The 14,035-nt window shown below is 34.0% G+C and overlaps 1 protein-coding gene across 5 annotated transcripts in view; it reads left to right on the top strand.

Moving 5' to 3' along the window:
• Positions 1 to 10,163: 10,163 nt before the first annotated feature.
• The window catches only part of LOC104773710 (SNF2 domain-containing protein CLASSY 1-like), a 16,770-nt gene continuing 12,898 nt past the window's right edge, over positions 10,164 to 14,035 (top strand). For 2 of the 5 annotated variants that reach the window (XM_019242735.1, XM_019242734.1), the window contains exons 1-4: positions 10,164 to 10,304; positions 10,573 to 10,666; positions 10,787 to 11,031; positions 11,246 to 12,507. In XM_019242735.1, the coding sequence (XP_019098280.1) occupies positions 10,185 to 10,304; positions 10,573 to 10,666; positions 10,787 to 11,031; positions 11,246 to 12,507 (1,721 nt within the window). In that variant the 5' untranslated portion in view covers positions 10,164 to 10,184. Of the gene's footprint in view, positions 10,305 to 10,572; positions 10,667 to 10,786; positions 11,032 to 11,245; positions 12,653 to 12,725; positions 12,864 to 12,947; positions 13,024 to 14,035 lie in introns of all 5 variants that reach the window. The other 3 variants (XM_019242733.1, XM_019242732.1, XM_010498356.1) reach the window with 2 other exon arrangements.

The raw sequence follows: 14,035 nt of genomic DNA, 5'->3' as shown, positions 1-14,035 counted from the left end.
GATACAAGGTTTTCTACTTCAATAATTACTCTCGTTTACGGATACAAGGTTTTTGATGTAGTGTGGCGCCCTGTTTTAGAAATCGCTAGGCGCTAGTCGGGCGGTCGAGGTGGGCCTAGCGCCTAGCGAAAAAATCGGAGACTAAATTGGAATTACTCGGAGACTAGTTATAGGGTTATTTTATTAAATTAACAATAAAATAAAAATATATTGTACTAAATATATGTATAATTCTGTTTATCTTAAAAGGAAAATATCAAATAAAATATAAAATTATAGTATTCTCTTTAAAATTATAGTAAATAAATAAAAACATAATTTAAAAAAAAAATTTATGTTATTTATTAGACTAGACATGCATAGGTGGGGATTTTGATTTGATATACATTTGTTTGATTTTTATTTGGTTCTAAAAAAAGATATACACAAAATTAAGCGGAATTAAGCGGAAAATAATCAGACTAGATATGCATAATCGGATAATCGATGTTAGGCGGGGATTAATCATTAATCGAGGCGGAGAGGGTGGGCCTAGCGATTTTGCAGGGCGTAATCGGTGCTAGGCGGAGATTTTTAAAACAGGGTGGCGTCATTGACCACTTGACGTGAGGCTCAACGGACAACGAAGTACGCTTTGATGACGTCTACGTCCAACCTTACAATCAACAGGAGGAATTAATCATTTATTTTACAAACTCAATAAATTAATCAATTAATATACAATCTCTATATAAGTAAAAGAGAAGTACAAAAATGCTTCTGGGTGGAGTCAATTTTGCAAAAATAATCCAAAATTAAGGAGTCGGATTCGGGTGAGATTTATCCGCTGTGTTATAAATGGGTTATCGAGTTTTCCAAAAAATAAATCATAAATGTAATAAACTCCCTCAGAAATAAATCATAATAGTTACAATAATATATATTTTCTTACAATTTAGGAAACTAACAAACATACATAATTAATGTATATCAAACTGTATAACATAAATAGGAAAACAATATAGTCCAATATAAAATCCTACCAGAAACATTCTTAAAAAAAATCAAACTGAATAACAAGATAACTGATTGCACAAATCAGTAAAATCTCAATCTTTTGTATATGTAAACAAATTTAATTTTGATTATATATTAGTATATACTTCCGGAAATAAAATCCATTTTAATATAGTTCATAAATAATGATAATATAATTAAATAATTCTAAAAATCTGAAACATAAATTTTAAATTATATAACTATATATACAAAGAAAAGGAAAATACTAATGAGAATTACTGAGATGATTATAATTACATTCAAATATTTTCTATCAATATTGTTATCATTCCTAATATGTATAATAAAAATACTAATGATAATTAAAAGAAGATATGGAAAGATGTTCTGAGATTTTCACATATCTCTATCAATTTTGAGTTACCTAAAAAACGGAAAATGTTGTAACATTAGCATAACTTATGCAAAATTATTATTCAATTTGGAAACAACCAATAAATACAGTTTAACAACCATATATGATTAGATTTCAAAGATTTTCACATATCTCTATAAATTTTGAATTACCTAAACAAATGGAAAACATTGTAACATAAGCAAAATTTAACAACATATATGATTAGATTTCAATATGTAATACCAAATATTCAATCAGTTAGTGTTGTACCCACGATTCGTCATCTCGGATAACAGGCAAAAGGGCATGGGCCGGGCACACTAAACAGGCTAAGGATGCAGCTCGGATCTGCCCATCAGGCCCATAGAAAAGAAGAGAGCGCGGAGAGGTGACGTATCAGTCAGCTCGCAGATCGAGCTCAGTCAAAGATTTCTGCATTCAAGTGTATTAATTAGGACGCAAAAATCGTGTAAAATTAATTACGCATTAATTGGGTAATCAATTTGTCTGTATAAATATGTAAGGGGGGATTCATTACAATGGATGGAACAATTTTTCTCTCGAGCAGTAATATACAGTTTAAGCAAGAAAAATACTTAGGTTCACCCCTAGGGGTGAACCTTTGTATTCACCCCCTCTCCTCTTAACCAATCAGAATGCTCTATTTAATATTTCATTTAAAAAATAAATCAAAATTAAATTAAAAACAAAAAAAATTAAGGAAACAAATTCTGTATACTTTTATTTAAGGAAAGTCAAATATTGGCTTGGTTTAAATTTTATATATCGGTTTGGGTAGTTTAGTTTTTACAATTAAAACGAAATTATATGTCGGTTTGGGTTTACAAATAAAGTGGTTAGGATTTAGATTTTACAATTAGAACGAAATTATATGCCGGTTTGGATTTACAAATGAGATGGTTAGGGTTTAGATTTTATAATTAGAATGAAATTATATGTCGGTTTGGGTTTACAAATGAGATGGTTAGGGTTTAGATTTTACAATTAGAACGAAATTATATGTCGGTCTGGGTTTACAAATGAGATGGTTAGGGATTAGATTTTATAATTAGAACGAAATTATATGTCGGTTTGGGTTTACAAATGAGATGGTTAGCATTTACATTTTATAATTAGAACGAAATTATATGTCGGTTTAGGTTTACAAATAAGATTGTTAGTTAATTTTAAAATAATATCTACAGATTTTCTTTCCTTATTTTATAAGGGGGTGAATGATAAGGTTCACCCCTAGGGGTGAACCCAAGTATTGTTCTTTAAGCAATCAAATACTCTTTTTCAGTTCGGAACTCCTAACGGTGATAAGCTCCTCCATACATAAATCACTTTGGAAGGAGAGAATTGATCTTAGTTCTCACAGTTAGTTTAAGTAATTAACTTAAAATCCGAAATTACTACTAATATTCTAAATATATTTATATAATTATTAGAAAATCACTTAAATATCTCTACAAGCCAAAAAAATATTTTTCTAGAAGACTTCAATTTACTAACCCCAAAAATTGACACCCATTCCTCACTATAAAAAGTCATACGAACAAAACATCAATTGTTTCATTCCACCATTTCTATGTTTTTGTTTATTTATGATTTTGTTTACTATATTCATGTTATTTTATCCAATATGATATATATTAATGTTTTAACATTGTGAATCTATCAAACTCATATGTTCTTATGTGATACAGGTATGTACAAAATTTCATTCAATATTTTTTAAAATTATGATGCTGATTACGGCTATCAAACTCAATTATGAATCTGATTAATAATTTTTATTGTATCCAGGACATATGAAGCATTACAAAAGTTATCAAATTACTAAAAATGTTATGTGAATCAGGTATATACATAATTTGACTTAATATATAAACTATTTTACATTTTTGTAAATAATTTAACTTAATATATGAACTATATTTTTACTTTTATTTTCCCTTGCTGGAAACTCAGGAGAATCTAAAGAAGAACCATGTAACTTTTATTTTTACTTTTATTTTACTTTTTTGTTACTTTTATTTTTTCTTTTAACTTAATATATGAAATTTGAGTAAATGATAAATTCTTTTACTAAATTTGAGTAAATGATAAATTAGATTAAAATTTTTGGGTAAATGATAAATTGTTGTTATGGTTCATCACATCATACATATTAGTGTAACTTTTACAAGCGAAATATTTTTATAATATTTTATGTAGATTCCTATTTTCTACTACTAAAATGATCAAATTGAATTATCTATTTTTTGTGTTGTTAGTATTTTTCTTAACTTTTTAATATTTATTTTATCAAAACTCATTTTATTACCATTTACTCTCTTTTTTTTCCCTACTATTCTTTTATCCATTTTATTGTTTCATTCCACCTTTTCTATGTTTTTGTGATGTTTTTATTTATTTATGATTTTGTTTACTATATTCATGTTATTTTATCCAATATGATATATATTAATGTTTTAGCACTAGGATTTACCCCGTGGTACACCACGGTTCCATTTTTTTATTTTTTATAAATCAATAACCCCGTGTATTCTGAAAATATTAACAGTCAAATATTTATAACAAATAGTCAAAATTTAAGTTATATTTATGTTTTAGTTTTGTTTAGTGTAATATTATATAACTGTATTTGACTGTTAATTATAGGATTTAACCCACAGTTTACCGCAAAATAATGTGTTCTCTACATTATCATAAATTACTCAATTTAATATATCTAATTCTAATATTGATAATGTTAGCAAAATAATGAAATGATAAATTATCTGTGTAACACCAAATTAATGATAATTAAATTTATATTCATATTCATCCAAATCATTTGCACAATATAATTTCATTGCGTGTTATTTTATCTTTTAATTGTAAATATTCATTATATATTAAAATAACTCAAATGTAAAATAATATATATATGGAAATACTTGTTTGGTTACAAAAATCCTAAAACAATTTTAAAATATATATCCGTTTATAAAAATTCAAATCACATCATATGCTGATAAAAAAATCTAAAATTTATTAACTTTATGTATTAAATAGTAATTCAAATAATTAAATATAAGATTAAATAAAAGTGAAAGGAGAATTCTGTTTTAATATAACATATTGCTTTAAATTAGATAGATTTTAGGAAATTAATATTATCAAATAAGGAAATGATAGTGTTTGGTTATAAGGATTGTAGAGAATTTAGTTGGAACTTGTTTGGATACAAAGATAAGAGAGGATGACACAAAAATGTACTTCAAAAATGTTAAGATAGATTATGAACTATCAAACTCATATGTTCTTATGTGATACGGGTATTTACAAAATTTCATTCAATATTTTTTTAAATATGATGCTGATTACGACTATCAAACTCAGTTATGAATCTAATTAATAAATTTTATTGTATTCATGACATATGAAGCACTACAAAAGTCATCAAATTACTAAAATTTTTATGTGAATCAGGTATATACATAATTTGACTTAATATATGAACTATTTTACATTTTTGTAAATAATTTAACTTAATATATGAACTATATTTTTACTTTTATTTTTCACTGCTGGAAACTTTGGAGAATCTAAAGAAGAATCATGTAACTTTTATTTTACTTTTATTTTTATTTTTACTTTTAACTTAATATCTGAAATTTGACTAAATGATAAATTCTTTTACTAAATTTGAGTAAATGATCAATTAGATTAAAATTTTTGGGTAAATGATAAATTGTTCTTATGGTTCATCACATCATACATATTAGTGTAGCTTTTACAAGCGGAATATTTTTATAATATTTTATGTAGATTCCTATTTTCTACTACTAAAATGATCAAATTGAATTATCTATTTTTTGTGTTGTTAGTTTTCTAAACTTTTTAATATTTATTTTATCAAAACTCATTTTATTACCATTCACTTTCTTTTTTTCCCTACTATTCTTTTATCCAAACTCATTACCTTTAATGTAATCAACTGCAAAAATGAAATATAGCATATTCTAATCTATTAAGATTGTATATATATTAATGAATAATCCCCCGCGTTGTAGCGCGGGTCCGATCCTAGTATAACAATTAAAACTTACCAAAATGTTTTTTGAGGCCTTATCAAGGAGACTATCGCTTCTAACCCTCTCAGGCGACATTATCGAGGAGACTATCGCTTCTAACCCTCTCGGCGCCGGTGGAGCTTCTGCTCGCCGGCGTCGGGATAATTTGACCACCACCTCTTTCTGTTCTACGATCCTGCTCTTGCTCTCTTTCTTTTAAATTTTTTCCCAAAGTTATTTTCCTTCTTTTCAAGATTGTCAAACTCTTTTGAACCCTTTATATCCCGACGGCTGTTTATCAATCAAAGGACATATGCGATTTCCGGTGCACTCTCCTCTCTCAACCTTTATCCGCAGCACCAAAACAGAAGCATCTGAATGTCAGCAAGTTACAAAAATTGGATCTATTTTCGGATCTAAAATTTTCTCGATCTGAACTTCACTTCACCCCTGAAGAGTCCTCACCCTGGGCTTCGTTACTGGCAGGAGGCATCCCTCTTGGACCAGTAGATGCGCCATGCTCAGGGGAGACGTCGACGGTGCAAGGCGATCCTCTTCTAGGGGCAACTGCGAAAACATCTGGAACGAGTAAGTCTTCTTGCCTCCCCGCCTCAACATCGGACCAACCTCATCACGAATTATTGATGCATCGATTCCGTCCGATGAGCCCGTGTTCAAGGCAAATTCTTCAAACATTTTCGGTCAGCTGCCTTGATCTCTATCCGTAAAATAGCCACCGTTCGTTTAGGGTTTCCCTTGTTGGACCCTAAGTCAGCTTTTGGCCCATTAAGGCTCCAATCACTTAAGCCCATTAGGTGTGCCTCAAGTCCAAATTGTTATAATCCCAGGTATGGCCCTGTATCTCAATTTTTGAAGTCAAAACCTAGTCAACAACGGTGTGGTCAAGATTACAATCTCTATGGAACCCATCGGAGATGTAATTCACCGTTGTTAATATGGCGTAGCTTCTATCTTCTGAAAACCCTGGTAAAAGTATCTCTTAAGGCTTTGATTTATGAACCTTTTTGCCTGAGTTTGTATGGTTTGTTGTTCCCGACTCCAAGTTGTCTGGGCATTGTTTATGGCTATGGCTTGTCCAAATCCATTTCTCATGTCTCGGCGATGCTAGCAAACAACCTCAAACATCAGAGCATCTCTAACCCTGCTCGAACCCTTGTCAAAGCTCTACCTTGTGTAGCTCTTCTCACGCCGGACGAGAATCACAGCTTTACCCCTTTATTCAACGCTACTTCATCGTGTTATTATGACAGTGACCATCCCTTCATCTATCGACCTGTTCATGGAAGAAGTATCGATAATCCTTGACCTCACATGTACCAATATGCTCTTTAGCTATTGGCTCAAAGCTCTCAAGAACCAATTGTCGATTAACCTTATCTACCTTGCTTATATTTGTTGCTTTGTTGTTTTGGCATTGGGGAATGCCCATTTCAATTATGTTCTAAACTTTGGATTTTCAAAATCCTCCTTGCTCTGTATTTGTTCTCTTCTTTAATGGAATGAAAGCAAATGTTTGTCCCAAAAAAAAAAAAAATCAATTAATATACAATATAACAATTAAAACTTACCAAAATGTTTTTTGAGGCCTTTGCAGATTTTATTTTTTGAGGAGGCCGAGATCTAATGAGCTGAACTGGATACTCTGGTGTCTCGTCTCAATCCCCTAGGTAAAGAAGCAGATGTTGGGGCCGAGAGCCCATCCTCGCTAAGAAAACTAAATGTAATAGGGTGGACGTCTCGAACTCATCTGTTTAATTTGCCTGAATAAGAGAGGCAGGCTTCATAGGAACGAAACGAGGGAGTGGTAGAGATAATGTAGAAGCAAGCAACAATGGAGACTGGAGAGAAAGAGAAACAAGCACATTTAATGGAGCATTAACGTTTGTCACAAAAACGACGCAACTCTCTCAGCGTTAAAACAACCAATAGGAAAACAGTGTATGTTATGATGTTTTTGTCATGATACATCACTAATTCGTCACAATATCTACAGAAAATTTCACTTTCCCTCCAGCGGGAAAATTTGATGTTTTCAGTTAACAAGGACTTAACGATGAATCGTCACAAAAACGTAGCAAGAATCGACAAAATGAAAATTTTGCCACTGGAAGGAAACTTAATCTTTTCATTTAGCGAAGGCTTCGTAACGTTTCATCAAAATACAGTCACTACTCTTTAAATATAGTTTCACCAAATTAATATTCGTTAAGTAAATTTGTTGATTCTGGTGATTAGTTTTGCTCACTACAACTGTTATTTCTTTAAAGTTTTAACAAAAATTAAGTGGGGAGAAATTTATAATTATCATCTTTCGAACAGCTTTTAAAGATTTGTGACAGATTCGTGTTTAACCGCTTTACCTCTAAGTGACGCATCCTTTGTTGAGTGCATTCTTTGTTTGTGACGATACTGTAAGTTTTGTTTTGTACAGGGCGAGTACTAAAGACTATTGACGCATCCCAAAGGTTGTTTCTTTTTTCAGTTTTTGTTTATTATTTTGATAAGATGGCGATCAATCTGACGGCAGGAGCAGTTGAGAAACTTGCTAATGGAGAGGTGAGGTCCGAAATACAAATGATGCCGGTGATGCGTGTGTTGAAATCGACGTTTACTGTGGTTAAGAGACGTGAAACGGCTGTGTTGTGGTTAACAGACGGGCAGGGGCATGAGATACGGGCATTACTTAAGGGTGATCTGACAAGCTTGGTGAAAGACAAGATTGTTGAATCCGGTAGTAATATTCAGCTCCTTCAATTCACCACTACCAATGGAGTTTTCCCGAATCAAAAGTAAATTTTGCGCTAGTTTGCCTTTCTTTCTTTTTTTTTGAGTAGAAACGACAAATTTTGTAGTTTCCTGAAATGAAACTGATGTTCAAAGTTTTTTTCTTCTTTTCTTTGACAGGTATCTCAACCTCATTGCTGCGAAAGTGATATTATCTAGTTCTGATGTAATTAGACAAGAGAGTGATAGGGTTAAACCTCTTGTTGCGGACGAGCTGAAGATCTTTCGCAATAGAATTAAAGATGTTAAGGCTTTCGTTTGTGATACTGTAAGTAGTATATAATTTAAAAAATTTAATCATTTGTCATACAAAACTAATCTTGGGATTGTGATGTTTTGCTTATAGAGAACCACAAAAGATGGTATTCGGGCTGCAATAAGGTGTTTTGACATGATAATAACTAAATTTAACATGTTATTATCGGATGTGCCTGTTCCTCCTAAAGAGCCTAGAGCACCCCCTTCAAATGATGACTCGGAGGCCTCATCCATGGATCAACTCTGGTTAAACGCTAGTAGCCTCATCCAGTTCTTTATGGAGTGGATTATTCCTCAATTGTTGGAGTTTTTCCATTCTACTACCTACGTGCCTGCACTCAATAAAATCCAAAGTGTTGTAGATGGATGTAGTATCTCAGTTTATCATCTTACAAAGGAGGGTTTTGACTGCAAAAAGGATAAAGATAAGGATTTTGAATGGTTTCCATGAGAAGGAAGAATGTAGTTCCTTTATTAATCAAAACTTGTCAATGCTTGTTAGCATTCTCTAATTTTTTTAAAGTAGTATTGTATTCTCTCGTAGACTCGTACTATATTCTCTAATCCTGCTAGTTTTAATGTAGTACTTTTTTCTCTTATTAAGTCTTTTATTCGTATATATTGTCTTTGATTTCACATATCTCTACATTGCTTGGTCAATAAGACATACCATAACTTTCAAGCACATGGGTTCCTTAGCCAGATAGGAATAAGCTCTATAAACACTAACCACATCGATGAAGTGCAAAATTTGGCTAAAGCTTGTGAAGGACTCTACTAGGGAAATGAATGAATTCTGGCTGGCTGGTTGACCTTTGGATTTTTCATTCGTCGAACTAGAAACTGATCCTGTAACAGTGGTCACTCAAAAGCAAAATCATAACAACAAAATCAAACGCAGATCAAAATCTCCAAGTTGTGCAAAAGTTGTTTTTTGTGTTTTTTTTATAGAAAAATTATAAATTAATAATTATAAATTTTATGTATACATATTTATATCTATTATCTTGTATTCAACCACATAAACCTAATTTAAGATCTGAATAAGGATCTGAATAAGGATCTGAATAAGGATCCTTGACATAGTCCTGTAATAGTCGACTATATGCCTCAACTACACTGTAATATAGTCGACTACATGCCTCAACTACATTGCTTGGTCAATACTCCCCCTTAAGCTTAGACTTTGGAACCACCCAAAAGGCTATGGTACATAAAGATTTTTACTCTGTGTATGATGCACAGTACTTGGTATCATCCATCAGTTTTGTAAAAAAAAAAAAAAAAAAAAACCTAAAGATAGTAAAGAAGACAGACCAAATCGCAGCCGTCTATTGTATTTCCTATATAAAGAAGTAGGTAGATGAAATGACAATACTACCCTCTATCCTTAAACCCTCCTATTCTCTCACTTTTTATGGATTCTGCGCAAATTCATGCAAAAAGGAGAAAAAGTCGCACAGTCCCCAAGATTCTGTGTGAGTGTGTGTGGTTGTGGTATTGAATTCTTCGCTACTTTTCGCCGTCCTTTTCTATTTATCATATTTTGTTCTCTCTTTAATTTCCCCATCCGTTCACAATATACCAATCTTATCGCCCTATATTGTGTGGAATCAACTCACTGAAGGTGATTGGTTTTGTGCTTAGCATCCCATGAAATTATGGTTTTTTCAATCTGGGTTTTGTTTGTTGTTGATACTGATCATGCTTTGTTTTCCAAAAGCCACTTCAAAAGCTCGATCATGCTTTGTTTTTCCTTTTTGCTGTTGTTGTTGTTGACCGTACTATACGAAACTTTTTGTCTGCTTTTCACCTTTTTAGTAGTGATTTTATTGTAAATTTGCAACGATTGCTGCTTTTGAGCATACCATTATATGATCATGTTTATGTTCTAGGTTTGGTTGAGTTTTGCAATAAACATGTGGTGACTTTGTCTGTGCTTGAGATAAAGTTTGAATACATATATATACCTTGCCTGATCCTGAAGAAGATATGTATGCATCAAGTGGTAGATGAATACTAATGAAGCAATACATGTATTGATTGCAGGAGATCATATGTGGCTCAAGAAGTGATCCTTACAGGGGAAATGAGATGAAGAGAAAGCATTACTTTGACTTCAACCATCCATTTAATCAATGTCGTAAGTCTTTTGGAAAGAGTTATGATTCCTATTTTACCTTAAATGTTCTGCATTGAGGCACAGCCTTTGATAGATCATGTTTTTATTTACTTATCTGCTCTATTTTGTCTGTTATGGCAGCTTTCGAGGTGTTCTGCTCGGGGACATGGAAGGCCGTGGAGTACTTAAGGATCGAGAATGGAGCGATGACGATGCGTCTCTTGGAGAACGGACAAGTGTTGGATGATATAAGACCATTTCAGAGGCTTCGTCTTAGATCAAGAAAGGCCACTTTGGTCGATTGTACATCTTTTTTAAGACCTGGTCTGGATGTTTGCGTTCTCTATCAGAAAGATGTTACTGTGGATGAAGAGACTACAGAGCCGGTACATTCACATCCTTCAACATCATTTACAATTTAAAGAACATATCTGCCTCGTTTAAAAGTTAAGAAGCCGATCTAGTAAAAGTGTAGAACTCTTATGTCGGTTCCAAAGCTCATCCTTAGTTATAGTAAAATGTATATAAAAGATATGACAATCTTCAAATATGAACGCATTTTGGTTGTTGTTTTGAGACATTTTTGTGTGTTTGGTGTAGGTTTGGGTGGATGCAAGGATATTATCTATAGAGAGGAAGCCTCATGAATCTGAATGCTTGTGTATATTCCATGTTAGTGTGTATATAGACCAAGGCTGCATCGGTTCGGAGAAACATAGAATGAATAGAGCTTCGGTACTGATGGGGCTTAACCAAATCTCTATACTCCAGAAGCTTTGCAAGGAACAAAGCTTGGACCGCTACTACAGATGGAGAAACTCTGAGGACTGTACTTCGCTGGTGAAGACAAGACTAAATCTGGGAAAGTTCTTGCCTGATGTTTCTTGGTTGCTTGTTACATCAGTTTTGAAAAACATTGTGTTTCAGATCAGAACCTTTCACGAGAAGATGGTTTATCAGATTGTGGCGGATGAATGCTCTAGTAGCTCTTTGAGTGCAATGAACATCACGGTGGAAGACGGTGTTTTCATGTCCAAAGTTGTTTTGTTCAATCCAGCTGAGGATACTCATCAAGATACTGATGTAAAGCAGGAGATCGAAGAGGAGGTAATGGAGCTGCGTCGATCCAAGAGAAGAAGTGGGCGGCCTGATAGATTCGCTGACTCTGAGAGTCAGCCAGATTCAAAGGATGGATGGGTAAGGATGATGCCATATAGGTACAGCACATGGACTGATTTAAGTGATGATGATGAAGATTATGACGAAGAAGAATGTGATGATGATAGAGATACCGATGACGATTTATACTTACCGTTATCGCAATTACTTGGAAAAAAGGGAAGCACAAAGGGATTAAGTAAGGATAAGCGAAGAGAGATTGTTTTGATAGACAAAACAGAGATGAAGAAGAGGAAAAAAACAGAGAGAATTGGTAGAAATCGCGAGCTTTCGGTTATTCCCTTCACTCCCGTCTTTGAACCTATACCGTTGGAACAGTTTGGTTTCAATGCAAATAGTTTGTGTGGTGGTTCCTCTGGAAGTCATTTGATGGATGAGATAGATAAGTATCGTAGTAAAGCAGCAAAATATGGGAAAAATAAGAAGTTTGAAATGGACGAGATGGAATCTGATCTATGTTGGAATGGACCCCTCAGGAATGTGGTTCAAAAAACAAATGGACAGCATTCCCGAATACGGTCTGTTTCTGGGAACACCGGAGTTTCCGAGGAACCACAGATTTATAAGAAGAGAACATTGAGCGCAGGTGCGTATAACAAGCTGATAGACTCGTACATGAGTAGAATTGATTCTACAATTGCAGCCAAGAACGAAGCGACCAATGTTGTTGAGCAGTTGATGGGGTTAAAGAACGCTGCAAGCTCTTCCATGGAAGCCGAAAAAAGTTCGAGTGAGGATGATGATGAGGAAGAGACGTCAGAGAACGAGATGCTATGGAGGGAAATGGAACTATGCTTGGCTTCTTCTTACATTCTTGATGACAATGAGGTAGATTCTTTTTGGAAATCTTTTGATATCTTCCGAAACTTGTGTCTTATATATAGTTGATTCAAAATTTCAGGTGAGAGTGGATAACGAGGCGTTCCATAAAGCACTCGGTGGTTGTGAACATGATTATGAATTGAATGAAGAAATCGGAATGTGTTGCAGATTGTGTGGTCATGTAGGAACTGAGATGAAACATGTTTCTGCACCTTTTGTAAGTGGAAAGTCTGGGAAAGACATTATCATGTTATCTATTTTTGATGAATTAGTAATTTTTTGGTGGTTTGATTTTCAATAGGCGCATCACAAGAAATGGACGACAGAGACTAAGCAAGTCAACGAAGATGACATAAATACTACGAAAGTGAACCAAGATGGAGCTGAGAGTCATAATTACACTGTACCAGTTGCTTCCTTAGATATGCCCTCCGCTGAAGAAAGTGACAATGTTTGGTCTCTTATACCTCAGCTTAAGAGAAAACTACATTTACACCAGAAAAAAGCTTTTGAGTTTCTCTGGAGGAACCTAGCCGGGTCAGTGGTTCCCGCGATGATGGATCCGAGTTCAGAGAAGATAGGTGGGTGCGTGATTTCTCATACTCCTGGAGCAGGCAAAACATTTCTGATCATAGCTTTTCTTGCAAGCTACTTGAAGATATTTCCGGGTAAAAGGCCATTGGTTCTTGCTCCGAAAACAACCTTGTACACATGGTACAAGGAGTTCATCAAATGGAATATTCCGGTACCCGTTCACTTGCTCCATGGTCGTAGAACCTACTGTGTGGCCAAAGAGAACACCATTCACATCGAGGGAATTCCAAAACCGAGCCAAGATGTTATGCATGTTCTTGACTGTCTCGACAAAATCCAGAAATGGCATGCACAGCCTAGTGTTCTTGTAATGGGTTACACATCGTTCCTAACATTGATGAGGGAAGATTCAAAGTTTGCTCATAGAAAATATATGGCTAAAGTACTGAGAGAGTCTCCTGGATTACTGGTTCTAGACGAGGGACATAACCCGAGGAGTACCAAGTCGAGATTACGAAAGGCCTTGATGAAAGTTGATACTGATCTGAGGATTCTGCTTTCGGGCACATTGTTCCAGAACAACTTCTGTGAGTACTTCAACACTTTGTGCTTGGCTAGACCCAAGTTTGTTCAAGAGGTTCTAGTTGAGTTGGATCAGAAGTTCCAGACAAACCAAACTGAGCAAAAGGCGCCTCACTTGATTGAAAATAGAGCTCGGAAATTCTTCCTCGACATTATAGCCAAGAAGATTGACACAAAAGAGGGCGATGAGCGCTTGCAAGGTCTCAACATGTTGAGGAATATGACCAGTGGTTTCATCGATAACTATGAAGGGAACGGAAGCGGAAGCGGAAG

Source organism: Camelina sativa, unplaced genomic scaffold (assembly GCF_000633955.1).
Source record: "Camelina sativa cultivar DH55 unplaced genomic scaffold, Cs unpScaffold00624, whole genome shotgun sequence".
In the NCBI taxonomy this organism is placed as follows: domain Eukaryota; kingdom Viridiplantae; phylum Streptophyta; class Magnoliopsida; order Brassicales; family Brassicaceae; genus Camelina; species Camelina sativa.
Note: the sequence above shows the minus strand (reverse complement) of the source record. Positions and strands in the feature narration are given on the sequence as shown.